The sequence below is a fragment of the Drechmeria coniospora genome, chromosome 01, assembly GCF_001625195.1.
Source record: "Drechmeria coniospora strain ARSEF 6962 chromosome 01, whole genome shotgun sequence".
In the NCBI taxonomy this organism is placed as follows: Eukaryota; Fungi; Ascomycota; class Sordariomycetes; order Hypocreales; family Ophiocordycipitaceae; genus Drechmeria; species Drechmeria coniospora.
The window spans coordinates 3,574,335-3,592,915 of record NC_054389.1 but is presented as its reverse complement, the minus strand read 5'-3'; the positions used below and the strand labels follow the sequence as shown (position 1 = coordinate 3,592,915).

General features: G+C 55.2%; 5 protein-coding genes across 5 annotated transcripts; 4 read left to right on the top strand and 1 right to left on the bottom strand.

Moving 5' to 3' along the window:
* Positions 1-358: 358 nt before the first annotated feature.
* On the top strand, positions 359-2,819 carry DCS_00845 (RSC complex subunit; the record flags this gene model as incomplete). The annotated part of the gene is made up of 3 exons (XM_040798180.1): positions 359-485; positions 546-1,324; positions 1,386-2,819. The coding sequence occupies 3 exons, from the start codon at positions 359-361 to the stop codon at positions 2,817-2,819; spliced, it is 2,340 nt and encodes a 779-aa protein (XP_040659063.1).
* A 2,659-nt stretch (positions 2,820-5,478) lies between these two features.
* DCS_00844 (carnitine acetyl transferase) lies at positions 5,479-7,476 on the top strand (the record flags this gene model as incomplete). Its single annotated transcript, XM_040798179.1, has 3 exons — positions 5,479-5,515; positions 5,586-7,260; positions 7,350-7,476. The coding sequence occupies 3 exons, from the start codon at positions 5,479-5,481 to the stop codon at positions 7,474-7,476; spliced, it is 1,839 nt and encodes a 612-aa protein (XP_040659062.1).
* A 613-nt stretch (positions 7,477-8,089) lies between these two features.
* Positions 8,090-10,061, bottom strand: DCS_00843 (putative adenylate cyclase-associated protein, 70K; the record flags this gene model as incomplete). Its single annotated transcript, XM_040798178.1, has 5 exons — positions 8,090-8,533; positions 8,601-9,111; positions 9,172-9,479; positions 9,597-9,849; positions 10,015-10,061. 5 exons carry the CDS (start codon positions 10,059-10,061, stop codon positions 8,090-8,092), a joined length of 1,563 nt encoding a protein of 520 aa, XP_040659061.1.
* A 4,082-nt stretch (positions 10,062-14,143) lies between these two features.
* DCS_00842 (N-acetyltransferase 5) lies at positions 14,144-14,788 on the top strand (the record flags this gene model as incomplete). The annotated part of the gene is made up of 1 exon (XM_040798177.1): positions 14,144-14,788. The coding sequence occupies one exon, from the start codon at positions 14,144-14,146 to the stop codon at positions 14,786-14,788; it is 645 nt and encodes a 214-aa protein (XP_040659060.1).
* Positions 14,789-16,949: 2,161 nt separating this feature from the next.
* Positions 16,950-18,398, top strand: DCS_00841 (Rab-GAP/TBC domain protein; the record flags this gene model as incomplete). The annotated part of the gene is made up of 3 exons (XM_040798176.1): positions 16,950-17,208; positions 17,284-17,454; positions 17,542-18,398. The coding sequence occupies 3 exons, from the start codon at positions 16,950-16,952 to the stop codon at positions 18,396-18,398; spliced, it is 1,287 nt and encodes a 428-aa protein (XP_040659059.1).
* Positions 18,399-18,581: the final 183 nt, after the last annotated feature.

Genomic DNA, 18,581 nt, shown 5'->3' with positions numbered 1-18,581 from the left:
GGGCCTACACCATCACCAACACCCTCGCATAGGTTCCTACAGATACTGCATCCTGTTCGCGACCCTCCAAGGCCTACCACCTACACGTTGCACCTCCCGCCTACAAGCCTACCTGGGTACCTACGTCGAACGGACGGCACTTTGCGTTTGCGCACGCTGCAAGATTGGTCCCGACCCTCGCAGGGCAACACTTGACGCGTCGCTAATTTTTCATCCTCCCATTCTTCACTTCCTTCCCCTTCCCTTCCCTTGCTCGGCCTGCAGGCATCCATTCGAGTAGACAGCCAACCAACGACGGCGGCGCGCTCGACGTAGCAACGCAAGGCAACACAAGGCAGCAAAGCACAGCAGGCCCACGATGGAAGAAGATTCAGCCGCCCACGGCTCCCCCGGCAGCGGCAGTGGCACTTCGCCAGATGGAAATCCTGTTTTGGAGAGCCCGCCGCTGCTGCAACCCCCCCACGGCGCCGCCGCCGGTGGCCAAGGTACCAAGTCTGATGCCGTGCGTCGGTTGCTCAACAGCTAATTCGCTTCCCTCCCTGCAGACGTCCACATGTCAGAAGCCAAGGCGACAGAGTCGAGCGACGTGCCCGAGGACAGCCCCCCATCCGTTCCCGTCGTCGCTTCCCACGACGGTACACCTAGTGCTCCCGAGGGCCCCGCTACCGATTCCATGACCCGTGCCGACCAAGAGATGGGCGACGCACCGCCTGCACCCGCCCCCACAAGCCCCGAGGAATCGGCGGCCCCTGCCCACGCCAGCAGCGCCTCGACGAGAGAGAACGGCGGCGACGCAGATGCCCATTCTGGTCACGAGGACATGGCCACCGGCCACGAAGCGTCCGCTACTGGTCAGGCAGCTGCCGCCGGTACCACGACCGATCACGCTGCCGCGGGTGCCGTGCTGGGAGCTGGCAGCCCTGCGCAGGCAGAGACGGGCATCACCGACATGGCTACCGATACGACGACTGGTGCCATTGCTGGTCCGGACGTCAAGTCGAAGCAAGCGATGGAGTCGGCAGCGCGTGCCCACCTCGCAGCCCAGACGCACGCCATCGTCCTGCCGAGCTACAGCACCTGGTTCGACATGAACGCCATCCACACCATCGAGCGAAAGGCGCTGGCCGAGTTTTTCAGCAACAGGAACAGGAGCAAGACGGCGGCCGTCTACAAGGACTATCGTGACTTCATGATCAACACCTATCGTCTCAACCCTTCCGAGTACCTCACCGTCACGGCCGCGAGGCGCAACCTTGCCGGCGACGTGTGCTCCATCATGAGAGTCCATGCCTTCCTCGAGCAATGGGGATTGATCAACTACCAGGTACTGCCACCGAAAGCTTCCTCGATACCGCTTCCGTCGTCGGCGCTAACAATCGAGCCAGGTGGACGCGGATCAAAGACCGTCGCACGTTGGCCCACCCTTCACCGGTCACTTCAAGATCATATGCGACACCCCCCGTGGCCTCCAAGCATGGCAGCCGTCGGCCGATCCGGTCGTGCTCGAGGGCAAGAAGCACGTGGACACGGACAGGAAGGCGAGCACGCCGACGGCGGCCAAGGCGGACATGAACCTCGAGATCGGCCGAAACGTGTACGAGGCCAACGCCAAGATGACGGCCGTGGCCAAGACGGAAACGAACGCCAACGACGAGGCGCCCATGACGAACGGCGTCTCGAGCGCGGGCGAGCCCGCCGGCGCCCCACTGTCTCCCGTCTTCTGCTGCCAGTGCGGCAACGACTGCACGCGGGTGTACTTCCACTTCTCGCAGATGGACCCGATGGCCAAGTCCAAGCAGACCGACCTGTGCCCCGTGTGCTTCACGGGCGGCCGGATACCCGCCAACCACACGACGAGCATGTATACCAAGATGGAGAACAAGAACTACACAAAGGGCGTCGGCCTGGGCCTGCCATGGACCGATGCCGAGCTGCTCCGCCTCCTCGAAGGGCTCGAGCGGTTCGACGAGGATTGGGGAGAGATCGCGGACCACGTGGGCACGCGGACCCGCGAGGAGTGCGTCCTGCAATTCCTGCAGCTCGACATCGAGGAGAAGTACCTAGACTCGGAGACGGCCGTCAACCCTCCGACGGGCATGTCCTACCTCGGCGCCCAGCGTGGCACGTTGCCGTTCAACGTCGTCGACAACCCCGTCCTGTCCATCGTCGGCTTCCTCGCGAGCCTTGCCGACCCCGAGACGACGGCGACGGCGGCAAGGACGTCGGCCGACGAGCTGAAACGCAGCCTTCGGAAGCAGCTCAACGGCGCGACCGACGAGGGCAAGGCGGGCGGCAACGACGGTGAGGAGCCGGCGCCGGCGGCCGATTCGATGGAGGTGGACGCTCGCGAGGAGCCGGCGCCAGCGACGAAGACGGAGACGAAGAAGAAGAGCAAGGCCGAGGTGGCTTCGATCCCTCTCGCCTCGACGGGTGCTCGGGCGGCGGCGTTTGCGTCGCACGAGGAGCGCGAGATGACGCGACTGGTGTCGGCGGCCTGCAACGTGATGCTGCAAAAGCTGGAGCTCAAGCTGAAGTACTTCAACGAGATGGAATCGGTGCTGCGGTCGGAGCGGCGCGAGCTCGAGCGGGGCCGCCAGCAGCTGCTGCTCGACCGGCTCGCCTTCCGGCGACGGGTTCGGGACGCCGAGGAGAGCCTCGCGGCGGCGACGGCCGGCACTGGTGGGCAGGGCCGGCGGGACACGTCGACGGTCGCCAGCGCGGGCGAGGCAGAGAAGTTCAAGGTGCAGTTCGCCACGGCGGCGGCGGCGTCGATGAAGCCTCCGAGCAGCGAAGGGCCGACGAAGACGCACGAAGTGTGAGAGCAGCCCAGGCGTGAGGGTCGAGGGGGGGGGGGTCTGGCGATGTGGATGGATGTCTGGGCCGATGCCGGCCGCGAAACCTTTCTTCCCTTCGCCATGGGGTTGGTGAAGGGACGGTTCACGCGGCCTGGCCCGGTCCTCGTCCGCGCGACTCGGTGGGATCTGGCATGCTAGGCAGGGGGCGGCATTCTCAGTGCCTCTGCGCGCCGTGCCTTCTGTACTCGTACTTGTATGTATGCACCGTTTATTTTTTTTTTTTTTCACTTGTGCACCTCCTGGGTTCGACCCTTTGGAGTCGGTCCTGGTACCTACCCTACCCTACCTGCTTCCAGTAGCACTGGTGTCCTCGCCGCCTACGCCTACTACCGGTGGAGGCTGGGCTCACATCTACCGATGCCGGTGGGTAACTCTATTGTACCGAGCGCCTGGAAGTGCTCACGATATCGATAGCGGATGGTACTAGGTATGCATTCGTAGCTCGGCAGGATGTAGGCTGTTGCAGGTATGAGGCATCGTGAAGCAGCAGTCATGCGGATTGTGGAAACGGTTCATTCATAGAATCATGAACGAACGAGCGAATGGGAGGTGCGTGACCGGGGTTGCTGAGAATGCCGTCGGCTGTCCGCGCCCAGGGAGACTCGACGGCCAGCACGTGTGGCATACTGCACGTGTGGCATACTACGTCAGCGTGGAGTGTCGTGGAGTGTACTTACATGTACAGCACATTCGCGACTCCGCGCAGGCAATCGTAGTGTCATGGTGTCGTAGACTCAAACTCCATAGGAGCCATCTACTCGTACTAGTCTACAGTAATTACTTCGTCCTACCTAGTCCGGACGGTAATAATGCCAGTTGCTTGTGCAGGTCGTTGCCTATTACTAGGTACCCACATGGGGACGTGTGCACTCGTTGATTCTAACCTCGGCTTCTGGCTGAGAAACCCGCTGAGTAGTCGAGTGGTAGGTGGTGGTAAGTACGGTGCGTGCGCATGACAGTATGTGACAGTAACATGCAGGCGTGATGCCTACTATTTCTTGCATTCTGTGTGGTCACTGGTCACGGAGCGCTCTACTACTAGGTACGTAGTGCTCATGGAGGACTGAGTTCAAGTACATTCATGTGCACACTGAGGTCGTATGTGTAGCTGTACTGCACTTGTACTGTACAGTACATGTACGGAGTAACATTACAGTATGTGCTGTCGGAATGGGTTCGGATGCTTCCAATAGACTTGAGCACGGAGCACATGCAAAATGGGTATGCACGTGGGGCATGCTCACTAGTATTACTTGTAGTACTGGAGATGCTGCACACAAACGGCGTAGCAAGTGGCAGCCGAGGAGAACGAACGGAAATGCCGGTTCATGATGCATATGCATGTGTACATGTGCAGTTGATGGAAATCTGCGCGGGTCCTCATGCCACCGAGGCGTAAAAACAGCGGTCATCGTGACCTCCAGAGGCTGCCGATCGCTGGTGGATGGCTGTATCGCGTGCTCTGGTACTAGGTATTACGTACCTAGTACGGAGTGGTAATGGCAGGTATTATTACAGTGCATTGTACTCCTACTCCGTACATGGAAACTTGCTAATACCTGTACATCGTGCAGGTTACATGCACTCGCTCTAGTAAATGCATTTACCCGCATACCCGCACCAACGTACTAGGTCCTCTTCGTACGCTAGAACGGAGAAGCATACTTACAGTACTTACAGGTAGAGGTAAACATGCAAATGCAGTACTATGCACGCCAACAATTCTTCGCCGTGCTCCTTGTCCCTAGGATCCCGGGCTCGCGACTGCCAAACCCCGAGGCCAACAACCGTTTTCGAGTGTATCCGTGAAGTATTACTCCGTACCGAGGGTCCAATGGTCGTCTTCATCTACCGTGAGCCGTGTTCTGCTGTGTTTTGTTGGTGGACGCGAAAGCGCAACGTCGATGGCAGTAATTGTGTGTAGGCGTGTGTACTCCCGGAAAGGGATGTCAATTCGGGCAATGCCAGATCCGACGGACTCCGTACAGAGTAATTGCTCCGTATTATAGCAGGCCTCCCAAGTATGCAAGTAAGTACATGCACTTGTAAATACCCAGTTGTTTTCTACTAGTAGTCAGTCATCCTTCGAGAGCCGAGGTTCGCCACGAGCCAGCCGAGCCAGGAAAGCTGGAGTTACTTTACAGTACTGTAAGTACAGGTGCGGACGTACACCTAAGTGGAGGTGGGATAAAGTACGCGAGCAAGTACCTACTAGGTAGCGAGTTGCCCGGAGCAGGCCTAGTCCGCCTCATATCACCATCCTCCAGTACCTGGTAGGTACGGAGTCACAGTTCCTCCTACCGTGGAACTCGACGAATGTCATTCCCGCCCCTCCCCAAGACCTAACCCATCCACCCGTCTTTCCATCCGTCCGTCCGGTTGCATTGAAATCACACCCGTCAGCACCCATCATCTTTTGTACCAATATTTTATGTCCCTTCCTTCGTCCTTGCTGCAGCTTCTCCTTTCCTCACTCCTCGCCACTCCCCCCGCCTCCCGTGTCCCCGGAGTTTGGTGACCGGCCATGTGGACGTCTGCCGCTCGTCGTCACGCCCTCAGGAACAGCAGCTTCCGTCGACTCAGAACTCCCACCGCAGCATCTGCCACTCCGACGGCAAACATCATGCCTCCCACGCGCAAGAGTAGTTCCTTGCCTCAAGGTCGGTCCCCTCCCCCCACAGGCCTTCCCAGCCCAGCCAAGCTTCGTCTGATCGTTCCCAACTGTTGCAGGCTACGCCGAGGACATGACCAAAGGCGCCATGCTGCGTTTCCAGGATTCCTTGCCACGCCTGCCAGTTCCGACGCTCGACGAGACGGCCAGGCGCTACCTCAAGTCCCTCCAGCCGCTCCTGTCCCCGGCCGAGTTCGAGCAGAGCAAGGCGGCCGTCGCCGACTTCGTCAAGCCCGGCGGCGTCGGCGCCAAGCTCCAGGAGAAACTCCTAGCCAAGAGCAAGGACGGCGCGACCAAGAATTGGATCTACGAATGGTGGAACGACGCCGCCTACCTCTCCTACCGTGACCCCGTCGTCCCCTACGTCAGCTACTTCTACTCGCACCGCGATGACCGAAGCCGGCGCAACCCGGCGAAGCGGGCGGCAGCCATCACCGCCGCCGTACTCGAGTTCAAGAAGCTTGTCGACACGGCCGCGCTCGAGCCCGAGTACATGAAGAAGCTGCCCATCTGCATGGACAGCTACCGCTGGATGTTCAACGCCAGCCGCGTCGCCGCCCGTCCCGCCGACTATCCCATCAAGTTCTCCGCCGACGAGCACAAGCACATCATCGTCATCCGCAAGAACCAGTTCTACCAGATTCACCACCACGTCGACGGCAAGCAGCTCACCGCTGCCGAACTCGAGCAGCAGTTTGCCCGCGTCTACGCTCGTGCTCGACCCGTCCCCGCCGTCGGCGCCCTGACGTCGGAGAACCGTGACGTCTGGGCCGATGCCCGCCTCACCCTCCTCGGCGCGGGCCCCGGCAACAAGCAAGTGCTCGAGGCCATTGAGTCGTCATCCTTTGTCGTCTGTCTCGACGATGCGAGCCCTGTCACCCTCGAGGAGCGCGCTCATCAGTACTGGCACGGCGACGGCGCCAACCGCTGGTACGATAAGCCACTCCAGTTCATCGTCAACGACAACGGTACCTCTGGCTTCATGGGCGAGCACTCGATGATGGACGGCACCCCGACCCACCGCCTCAACGATTTCGTCAACGACGTCATCTTCGGCAATAAGATCGACCTCACCAGCACCGAGGTCCGCTCCAATTTGCCCGAACCGACCTTGCTGCAGTTCGAGATCTCGCCCGAGGTCCAGGCCGACATTGACCGTGCCGCCGTTGACTTCCGCCGCGTCATCTCCCAGCATCAGCTCGCCGTCCAGGCCTACCAGGGTTACGGCAAGGCCCTCATCAAGAAGTTCAAGTGCTCGCCCGACGCCTACGTCCAGATGATCATCCAGCTCGCCTACTACAAAATGTACGGCCAGAGCCGACCGACGTACGAGTCGGCCGCCACCCGCCGCTTCCTTCTGGGCCGCACCGAGACCTGCCGTACCGTGTCGGACGAATCCGTTGCCTGGTGCGCCGCCATGTGCGGTGGCAAGCCGACCGCCGCCGACGACGCCGTCGCCAAGGTCGGCCTTTTCCGGAAAGCCATCGACGCTCACCTCGAGTACATTACCGCCGCCTCTGACGGAAAAGGCGTCGACAGACACCTCTTCGGTCTCAAAAAGCTCCTCGGGCCTGACGAGAGCGTTCCCGCCATCTACAAGGACCCTGCCTACGCCTACTCGAGCTCCTGGTACCTGTCTACCTCACAGCTCAGCTCCGAGTTCTTCAATGGCTATGGCTGGAGTCAGGTCCTAGACGGTGGCTTTGGTATTGCCTACATGATCAACGAAAACAGGTAATTGAAGCCCTCCCCTTTCCAATCTTCCAACCATCCCTTTCTTTTCTCTTTCTACCTTCTCGACAATGGCTCACCATGGCCTACAGCATCAATTTCAACATCGTGTCCAAGGGCTTGGGCAGCGATCGCATGAGCTACTACCTCAACGAAGCCGCTGGCGATATGCGCGATCTGTTGATGCCCACGCTGGCGCCTCCCAAGGCGAAGCTGTAATCCCTTGGGGTCATTCGCCTTGCGGAACGCTGCCTATGCGAGACGATGCGAGACGTCGCGGCCTTCTCGCCGTCGGCCGCACGCTCGGTCGCCGACCCGTGGGGTGTCAATGATAGTCGCACGCCCACGCTCGCCACCCGCAGTATTGTTGTATGAGGAAGATGTTGGAGCCTTGTATGTTGCACTTCTGTTCTGCCTTTATGCCAGTATCACAGTACTCTAGAGCTGTCTGTCGACGTCCTTGGGGAGGGGGGGGATCCCCTTCCGCCGTAGTTTGATACGATAGTGGGTGCGCACCCCGAGGTTGGACACCCCAGAATCATTTGTGCGCAAGGGAAGTGGTCAGCCAGAGACATCAATAGTCATGTATTTCTAGAATCTAGACTTCGAACCCAATCTGCATCGAATCGCCTACCGAAGATTTCGAAGGCGAATACTCTAGCCATCCTGACGTAGCAAAGTAGGGAGAAGGCCAAGACAACGCGATGGAAATGTCCCCCGGCGTGCAAGGCCACTCCGCTTGCGGAAGCAGGTACCGCGTTACTATCCAAGTACACATGCAGGAATATCGTAAGCAATTGGGGAGAGACATCGTGGTCTACCGCTTGTGCTATTATCCAGCATGTTCCACAATTTCGCTGACCAGATCGCCCTTGGCCTCATCAAAATATGAGCAAATCTGGAAGGGTAGCGCAACCTCCTTGTAGTCGTCGTCGGGGCCGGAAATGACGTTCAGATTGATACCAGACGACTTGCTGGCGAACAGTTTGGTGCTGGTGCTATCCTTGCTGAGATACATTTGCGCACCATCAACTTGGTCGAGCATGGCCGTGGGGATGCTTCCAAGGACTTGCAGCGCAAAGTTCTGCGCCTTGACGACATCAACCGTCGAGACAAGCGAATCGATGACGAGGGAGAGCCGAGTTGAGTTCTCGACGGTAACCTGGTTCGCCTTGCCTTTGAGTATGATGGTCGTGTTGTTACACCTGCTGATAAGCACCGACTGCGTCATCGAAACCTCAATTTCGAGCGGCTGCGCCTCCTTATCATAGTTTTCCTGGTCCTCAGGTTAGCTGACGGTCTCATCGTCGTGTAGGCCAGATACAAGGAGGGGCGGGTCATACGATGGTCCATTTGTTCCCCTCCAGCTCCATCTTGGCCGGCTTCTTGGCCCGCATGCTCTCTGGTTTAGGTTTCTTCCCTGGCGCCGGGCTCTTGGCTCGGGCACTTGACTCTCGCTCGCTCACCGACGAACTTGCGCGAAGAGACGGGTTCTTGTGCGTCATCTGCGACTTGTCCACCTTGCGCAGGCCTTCGGTCACGGCGGCGCCTTTGTTCAAATCGGAGAACACAGCGCCGAAGCCTCCGGACGTGGTGGTACCCGGTGCGGCTTCCGCCTTGATGTCGAGCGTGGGCGGCGGTCCAGGTGGAGGTGGAGGTGGCGGCGGCGGCGGCGGCGGGGCACTGGTTCCAGCCGGCGATGAACCTTGGAAAGCAAGTGTCTCGGCAACTTTTTGGGCTGACGATCCGGTGGGATTCCATGTAATTCCAGACGGGTAGTATCGCCTGATGTAGTCGCCGAGGTCTCGAAAGATCTGGTAAAAGGACTGTATCCATTCGACTTGTTTGGGGTCCCTGTCACGACGTGTCAACCGGTGAGTGTGAAGGGGGAGAACAGAGATTGGATGATCATACTTGTCCTTTTGCTCCTTGAGCACTCGGTTTCCAAAGAACTGGGCCGAGCTGAGGCACTCCTCAACATGCTTGTAGGGCCGGTTATCGACGGTGACCCACGCCAACATCATGATGCCATCAGCGACGGCGCTTAAGCCGGTATACATGGGGTCGGGTCGGTTGTTCTCCCTAAGATCGGCAACGGCGATGAGGCTTTCGTTTATCGGTTTGAGAAGGCTCTGATATACAGGCAAGTCAGGCTTGGAAGCCATACTCGTGATGAGAAGGAACTTGCGCTGTTCCTGGAAACCCCTGAGAACCTCGGCTGCCTGCAAGAAAGGCGAGCGATGAAGAGGTTAGCTGCCGACTAGGACGCACTGATACTGTCGGATCGACAGGGCCGGGGAGAGGGGGGGGGGGGGGGGGGTAGGCGGGACCGGACTGACCTGTTGGGACACGGCACCTCCGAGCTGGCTGCTGAGCTTCCTGTACTTCACCAACGACGAGCCGAGAAAGAGGTCGAACTCCTCAATGGATTCTGGAAGCGTCTCCAGTTGAGCCTGGCCGGTGGCGGGCGGAGCCATCGGAGGGGCCGGGGCATCTGACGACAAGGAGTCGTGGTGGCTCAGCGCAAGCATATCCCGGGGTATCTCGGTGCTGGTAGCAATATCTTCGAGGCGAGAGGTCGCCGCCTCGAGCCTGGACATGAGATCAGCACGCTTCACCTTGGCATCGGGGGAGCGAACGACGGCCAACGTGGGCTAAGGCTGGAGAGAGCGGAAGTCCCGGGCAACAGGCAGCGAGGTGGCAGCGAGGTGAATGGGTGTGCGGTTTGAATTTGAGGGCGAGGGGGGCGTTGCATACCGCTTGATAAGCGTCGAAAGGTTGTGCATGGTGTTTGGTGCTGCCATGTCGAGGCAACACGATAGTATCTCCTTTCTCGATGGATGGCAACAGTTCAAATGGGGGACCCCGACGTCGAAAGCGAGCTGGAGAAGGACGGAGCAGAAAGGATTTCGGCGAGGTTGGTCTCATGCAGCTTTATCTGTGCCAACCGCTATTTTGGCGAAAAGGGGTGGATTGTGAGCCCAAGTTCAGACGCTTCGTTTGTAGGCAAACGGTGCTGGCGGTGGGTAGATGTGAAGTCGCCTCGGATCTCGAAGTGCCATTGCTGGTTCGAGGTTCCACCGAAACGATGCAGGTATGTAATATTACTCCGTAAGTACAAGTACGGTAGTACTGCAGTGCAGGTACGTACAAGTACTGTATTGTAGCTACCAGGTACCTAGAACTACGCCTAAGTACAGTAGTGCAGCAAAGAGCACTTACTTACGGAATAGAGCCATACTAAGGTTAATGTGTGTATGGGCGCAGTCCAAATATGTACCTACTCAACGCACTGTACATGCTATAAGTACATACGTATGTATTTATGCATGTACATGTACGGGAAAAGTGCATTATCAGGGGGGTTGTGTTGTAAATGGGTAGTAATAAATGAATGCTGGGTATCTTAGATTCAGACCATTAGTATTATAGAAATATCACGATAGAGCAGAATCCTTTCTTCAATACGTTCGTGGTTGTTTGGGCACCATCGATCGATCATGGATCATGGAGGTTGGAGGTGCAAGCAGGGGGGTTACGCAATGACGTGGCCTAACCCGTACTAGACGCTACAGCGGTCGTGTACAGTATATTGTGTGTATTCCGTACAGTACTCCATACTTCGTGTACTTACAGCATACAAGTGAGTGCTTGCAGTACAGCATCGTATGTTGGGTGTACCTCGGCAGTTAACACTTCTCTAGCTACTGAAACAAGATACCAGAAGGGAAAAGGTGTGGTTATAATCATCAGCTGCCTGGTTTACTGCCGAGCATGCGGGAGAGATGCACAGTTCAATAACTAGTGAAGGTGTAGTAACTACTAGCAACCCATACGTGCTGCTAGATATATGCATGAACGGTGCATTATCAAGTTGGAACCGTCGGTTCGAGTGGCTGGAAGTTGGCGATCTTGTCCAGTTCGGATCCAGGCAATGATACGTCATAGTGATAAAGAGGCGAGAATCGAACCTCTATTTAGGTCTATTGGATACTCTTGACATTGAATCCATTTCTCGGCAACTTCCTAAAGCGTCTTGGGGATTATGCGTTTGGTTCAGTTCTTGCCAGGTCGCTCAGGTAGTGATATCGTAGAAGTTGAATGCATTGGAATGTTTCGCGCGCCTGTTGCTTTACCTTTCTTTCGTTGATAAATAGATCTATCCTTTGTCCAGGCCGTCATGCTCAACCTTGCGCTCGCCATGATGGAGAACGTCTGCAAAGTTCACAATCGCCATGGTTTACATGTCCTGGTGGGCACGTGATAAAGTAAAATTCAACTCCCGTCCTGCTGCAAGCAGCGTGGAATTGGAAATTGAACTTAAAGTCGGCAGTATTTCACAGGAGATGGCATCGCCCACCATGTCTTGAGATCGAAACACCAACTAAAATGAAACGTGTCGCACTTGCAGTGATATTGGTGGTCGCACCAGTCGGCTGGTTGGTCCCAGTTCTTGCTTGTTGGGAATGGGTTTCCGCCACGGCAGTCGTACTGGTGCTTTACTTCTCCAGGGGGCATCAATGTCGAATTATATTTCTGGAATTTACCGGTTTCGGGGATCGTCGCGTTGCAGATATGAATGTCCTCTGTTGTTTCCGCTCCGACTATCCATTGGGCGCAGCCAACTTCTTGGTGATTAAACCTTTTCCACTGTCATGAAGCAGCGAAACAAGGCCGGCAAACCTAATATATTCGAGCACCATCTGTCACGCCGGCCACGACCTGGGCTTGTCTTCGGGTCACAGAAATGTGTATATACCCGCATGTATATACGCAGTTTTAGAAAGAACAATTTAAACTGTTGGAGCTGTCCAAACCCTGTTATGATTTCGTTCAACAGGCCGGCCAACAACATCGATGTTTGTGTATGCAAGAGGCAGCCTCCTCTTATTCGGTCACGAGTTATGTTAGCTGCCAAAACCCGCCCCCTTGGCGTAGGTCGGACGGTTTGACGGTTCAGTAATACTCGTTTCTACATAGAGTTTACTCCTTACCCTAGCTAGAATGTCTAGTTTTAACTGCTTACATGAATGAAGATATTTTTTAAAGATGAGGAATATACCGGCTACATACACATAGGTGAATGTACATGTAGAGGAAAATTATAAGCTGTTGTAGTACATAGTCAGTCAAGTTACTCCTACCAAGTTTACTGCCATGCTCGCTCTTTGGAGAGATTCCATGGCCAGTTAAAGCGCGGGCCCTACATATAGTGTACTTGTAGGCGTAGATTTCAACAACCAGCAAAGGCGTGAGCTACTGACACACGGCCAGTACAGTACCACTAGGTGCGTAAATTGGGTATTTAAGCTGGAGCCCAAGGCTCTAGGGAATAAATCTCAGTGTACTATCAGCCGAATTTTATTCATGGTTAGGCAATAAGGTACGTAGATATTAACACGGGAAGACCGTGTTAATTTATTTCAATGCTTTGCCATGTTGGCTCAGCTAAGGTTGAATCCCGATCTGTTGGCACTGCTGCCCTAGAGCTCTTGGTTCAGTTCTGGTCGGATCGTCCAATTAGCGGCAGCTTAGTCGTAGAAGTTGCGGGATATGTTCATATGTGTCACTTTCCAGCCATTCCTTCCCCATTTCGCTCTCATGCTGTAGCTAACATGTGGTTATGAACGGCTCAACGTCTGCAGTTCTTCAAAGGCGAGGTCTTGCCCCAATCCTTTACACACCAAAAATTGTGAAACCACCTGCATCTGCATTTAAACTCAAAGTCGCACCAGTCGTCCGGTTGGAAAAGGAGCTTGTTGTTTGTTGGCCACGGATTTGCCTTACTGCAGTCATGTTGGGGTTTCTCTTCTCCGCGAGGTACAAGGGAACCTGAATATCGCGTACCCTCGTTTGGAGAATACAGTGCATTCTCCCTTGTCTCGGCTCCGATATGTAGCGGAACGTGGTTAGCCGGTTCCTGAACAACTGCGGCTCCAAGGACCAGCGGGATGGTGCACAGCGATATCGTGGCCTTCATTTTATGCGGATGAATGTTTTTTATATGTGACGGGATGAAGATGAGTTCGAACTGACTACACTGAAAGAAATAACTATGTCGACGTTACCGGGAAATCGTCGTATTTATACAGTATTTTCTGGACTGTTAGGATGTCCTTCTCTTATTTTACTGTAGTCATAGTTATTATTCGAAATTCAAACGATTTTTTCCATGGCGGTCCACATCGCTCTACTAGTTCACCCCTGGTCGTATGCATGTTCTGCGGGTGGGTAGTAGAGCTCAAGGAAACAATACAGTTACTCACTCGCATGCGTTCCATGTTCTTGATGTAGCCTATGCTGTTCATTTTCCCGATTATTTTCGTGTTGCGTCGTATCGCCTCGGCAATGATCTGTAAAGCATGTGTACGAGACTCGTACACTTTACTCGTGGTGCGAGTAATACCCTGTAGCAACTCACAAGTCCACGCTGACTGTGGCGCCGAGATTTGTAGCCAGTTTGGTGAATGGTGCAAACATGAGATTTATTCGCATTGCTTAAAACCAAACTACGGACTACAGTAAGTTGAGTAAATATACTGTACAGGTTAAGAAATCTGTTTGGAATGCCATAGGTGTAGGTGGACGAGTAGTTGATTTTGTATCATCTCTGTGATCATGTGTGTGAACAGAATCCCGTGCCCAGTGATAGCAGTGTTAATTATTGGTCCCGATATTAATACTGTAGCGGTGATACGGGAGGGCGACATAACAAAAGATCCGCACCGCATGACTAATCAATCCATGGCAGTATCCAACCCAGAGAGCGTGATCGGGTCATCACCCACCACCTAGGAATCCCCGCAGGCAAATGCGCATGGAGATGTCTTCGCAGTAATTGTATTCACGTTTGCCGTCCCGTCCTTGGCTGTCACCCACAAATGTCATGGCAACTTTCCGTCAGTTCAAACCCGACGATGTCAACAAATTTTCCAAGTGCAACCTCGACCCCCTAACCGAGACGTACGAACTCGGCTTCTACCTCCAGTACTACGCAAAATGGCCGGCACTCTTTCAGGTTTGTGAAGACATGGATGGAAACATCATCGGATACAGTGAGTCTGTCCTCTCCGGGTCAAAAAGGCGTGCCTGCTTCTCGGCAGACCATGGAGCTGACGGCTGGAAAGTAATGGGCAAGGTTGAGTCGTCGCCCGATGCGTACCGATACTCGGAGCACTACCTTCCATGGCATGCACACATCACCGCGCTGACGGTCGCCCCCGAGGCTCGTCGGCTAGGCATCGGGAAAATCCTCACCGAGCAGCTCGAGAGCGCTGCCGACGCCAACGACGCCTGGTTTGTCGATCTTTTTGTCCGCAGGAGCAATCACAGGGCGATTGCCTTTTACGAGAACCTCGGCTACAGCGTTTTTCGCGTCGTCAAGGACTACTACGGGGACCACGCCACTGATGCCGACAGGAGCACCGAAGATGCCTTTGACATGCGCAAAGCCATGCGCAGAGACAAAGGCGGCGAGCATATCAGGGCCGACGGCGAGAAGCATGAAGTTGATCCGGAAGATGTCTGGTAGCCATGGCCATGGCTTGCATTGTTGAGCGTACCGCTTCCTACGTCGGCTCATGAAGTATCCAGCCTGTGGTTGCAAGCCGATACGAGCCGCCGTGGCCTCTTTTCTGGCATGATTTGCATAGTCCTGGCGATGTTCATGCTCTGTCATCGTCAAGACAGCCCGCCGGCTTGCGACTTCGTACCAAGCGCACTTTGCATGCGCATCGACTGACTACATGCCCCGATGGCCGTGCCGGCTAGCATGGCTACGATCGCCCCCTCTACGATTTCGTTGCTTTGCACTACATGAAAAAAGCTTGTCCTCGGGACGCCTCGCCTGCTGGCTTGCAGAGTTGCGTGGTTCCATCAACGGCTCATGACTCGAGCATGACGCCCAGTATTCATGGACAGCGTCATACTGGACAGAGCCATCAGACAGAAATATCATCACAGCAGCGCATCCCCAGGATTCCTCCACCATCAAACGAACCCAACGCGCAGAAAGGTCCCCAAACAAGTGCGTGTGGCACTGGAGGCTGTGGCAGGCAAGCCAGTATTACAGTGTACTTGTACGGCGTACTCTAGGGTCTATCCTATGGCTCTACACGCCGTGACGAGTGCGGTGCTGGTTTCGATTCCACGTGCATGTAGGTGTACTTTTCGAGTACACGTATGAGGGATTTGAAAAGTGTTCACCTCCAATTAGCGAGTAACGTCGGCGGTGCCAACTCCGTTGAGTGAAAATATGCTCGTAACATGTACGTACGAGCAGCAGCTGCTGCCACAATATGATGCCATGATTCCGCCATGTAAACGAAGCTGATATTTACACCTCCCAACACAGGCATGCGCACATGGCCTGTTCTAGTGACCTAGTCTGCCAGACAGGGCATGTGAAAGCGGAGGTGGTCTTCAATATATCTTTGGTAAGACGTGCCCTCGGCGGGTGGTGGCAAGAGCGAATCGAACAGGCTCTCTTGTACGGAGGCAATATTACTCTGTGTAGTCAGTACACGGAGTGCTGTATGCAATTCTCACACAGTACATGTACGGCGGCGGAGTACACGTAAATGTACAAAGGTGGAAGGGAAATTTGTTATTGCCTACGGGTTGGGCATGTGAACACAGCCCAAGCTATCACACCCCCCCCCCCCCTCCCCCCCCCCCAAGCGTGAGATTCCACCTCGAGGGTGATGTCCATAGGTCAATGCCCCCATAACCAAGAATACTGGTATTGTAGGTAGAAGTCTTCAAGGAGTTCATTGTACTTATTTTGAAACCTTGATTATGCATGTAGCCATTATATTCTTCGGCAATGGTCTGTGCTGTACGTAGAATAGAGTATTACTGTAGATGTACATGCATGCATGCGTCCTGCATGTTCTCATATTGCAATGAATTAAGTACGTTGCACTTAACTGGTACGGACTATTGGCGAATTTCTTGCGTTCAACCATAGCTCCAGCGATAGCTTGGGCTCTCCCCCTTTGTAACTCGGATCGTCCAGAGGGTGTTAATGTTCGATAAAGTACTACAGTACGGAGTACTTACATACATGTAACTTCTAAGTACTGTACATGTACATAAGTATGTAAGTACTTGTAAGTGTACTTACTTGTGCGGAGTCCGGTAATACTTACAGTACTCCGTACATGTGCTGCATTAGTAGCCTGCTTGCATACGAGTAAGTATTACTGTACGGAGTACGGATACGGAGTACAAGATGCAGGTACAAGCAAGTAAGTAAAGCCAGTAAAGTATTAACACCTGAAACTATCCGCAAACTGGTTCCACCTCATCCGGCAGGGACCCTTGTCTGAGGTGCCCGAAATCCCAGACTACTGCAAGGCAAGAACACCGAAAAGTGTACTCCCTACTCCGTACAAGTACACGTAACGTTCGAATGCGACTTGATCAAACCCTCTGCTCTGGATCTCCACGTCGGCTGCTTCATTGTCACTTGGGCAGCCCTGTCCTCCTCGGCGATGGGCTGACTTCTCTCGACTCCCCATAGTGTTCGGACGCCAGATGCTGGACCTCCATGGATACGTTTCCTACCATTGCCAAAGGTAATCAATCCATCAATCTGATACATCACCGTTCATGTCAATCGCAGCTCAGTCCTATGCTGCCCGACGACGGTTCTCCCAAGGGCAACTGCTTTCTACGCCACGCACAGCAGGATGCCGCCGTCGAGAAATTCCGACGCACACGGCCGAAGGCATGGACGGCGACGACGAAGCAGCTTAGCAGCCGGCTCGGCTCCTGACCGGGGAGATGACCAGCACCACAAGCACAGTCATGATGACTGCGACACATGCTGGTCCATCCACAAGAGGAGCGAAATCATAGAGGCCTGCCAATGGCGCGACATTGCAAAGCTCGCAGCTCATGCCGAGTCCCGCGGAGGTTTCCTCTCAGACGACCTACGTCGCGTGGCATGTGCGTCGCCGTTTCCGTCCCGCCCTCCATCACCAATTCCTCAACACTCCTGCTGACTCCCTTCGTGCCGCCCAGGGCCAATCTTGCTCGGTTCATCATCTGGGGACGGGGCCGGTAGCGACCAGATCGGGCATGCCGTCGGGAGTCCTGCTCTCGCCACAGGAGACTGGAAGGACCTCCCACGCCACAGAGACGAGGACCAGGTCGAGCTCGATGTGAAACGGTCCTTCATATATTACCCCAACGGTATGCGAAAAACGTGCCCGACCGCCTGGAATTGCTTGCCCGCGCGCTCGCCTCATGCATGCTTTTGACTGACGCCGAGAAACGCAGTCCGGTCCGATACCCAGCTCGAGCGGTATAAATCCGAACTTTCTTCTCTCATCCTTGAGGTCTTGCGTCGAAGCCCCTACCTATGCTACTTTCAGGGCTACCACGACATTTGCCAGGTCTTCATGCTTGTCTTGGAGCCTGCCCAGAGGGCCAGATTGGTCTCCCGCCTGTCCATCCTCCGCATTCGGGACTTCATGCTACCCAACCTCGGGCCGACCACTGCTCAGCTAGAACTACTGCCCGACATTCTTCTCAGGGCCGACCCCGAACTGCGCCGGCACGTCGCATCCACGGAGCCCTTCTACGCCTTGGCCGGCACCCTGACAATGTATGCCCATAACATTGAGGCATATCGTGACATCTCTCGCCTGTTCGACGTTTTGCTCGCCCGAGAGCCCGTCTTTAGCTTGTATCTGTTTGCGCAGATTGTCATAGATCGCCGCGCCGAGATTTTGGCCATTGACGAACCGGATATGCTTCAGGTCTTCCTCGCCAAGATCCCGAGTAACATGGATCTCGATGCCCTCATCGGCAGGTCTGTCTCTCTTTGCGAAACCTATCCGCCGGACTCGCTGCCGTCATGGAAGCGAGTGTCGACCGCAAGTGTCCTCAAGACGGCGACGAATGTCAGCCTCTGTGCCGAGCAACGGTTCGAGGACGGTCATGCCTACTTCCAGCAGCAGGCAAAGGAGATCCGGCAGCTGGAGATGCGCAACTGGGCCAGGATGACCCTTCGGCGATATCGACGGCCCGCCAGGGCAATCGGTTTCGCCGTTCTCGTTGCCGCCATTGCGTACGTTTTGCGGCGCAACCAATCCATCCTCTACCACCACATCACGTTACTATTTTCAAGATGAATGAGCTTCACTCGACACTTGACTTGACGGCCCAAGGCGCAAACGGCCGAGAAAGGGTGGGCTTTTGTAGTTCACGGGAATCCGACACCATTGCCTATTCCATCTAGATAGGAACATGTGACCAAACTCCTTTTCGAGCAATTGTCGTTCTCCGCCTTCACTGCCACGCACCACGTTGGTCTT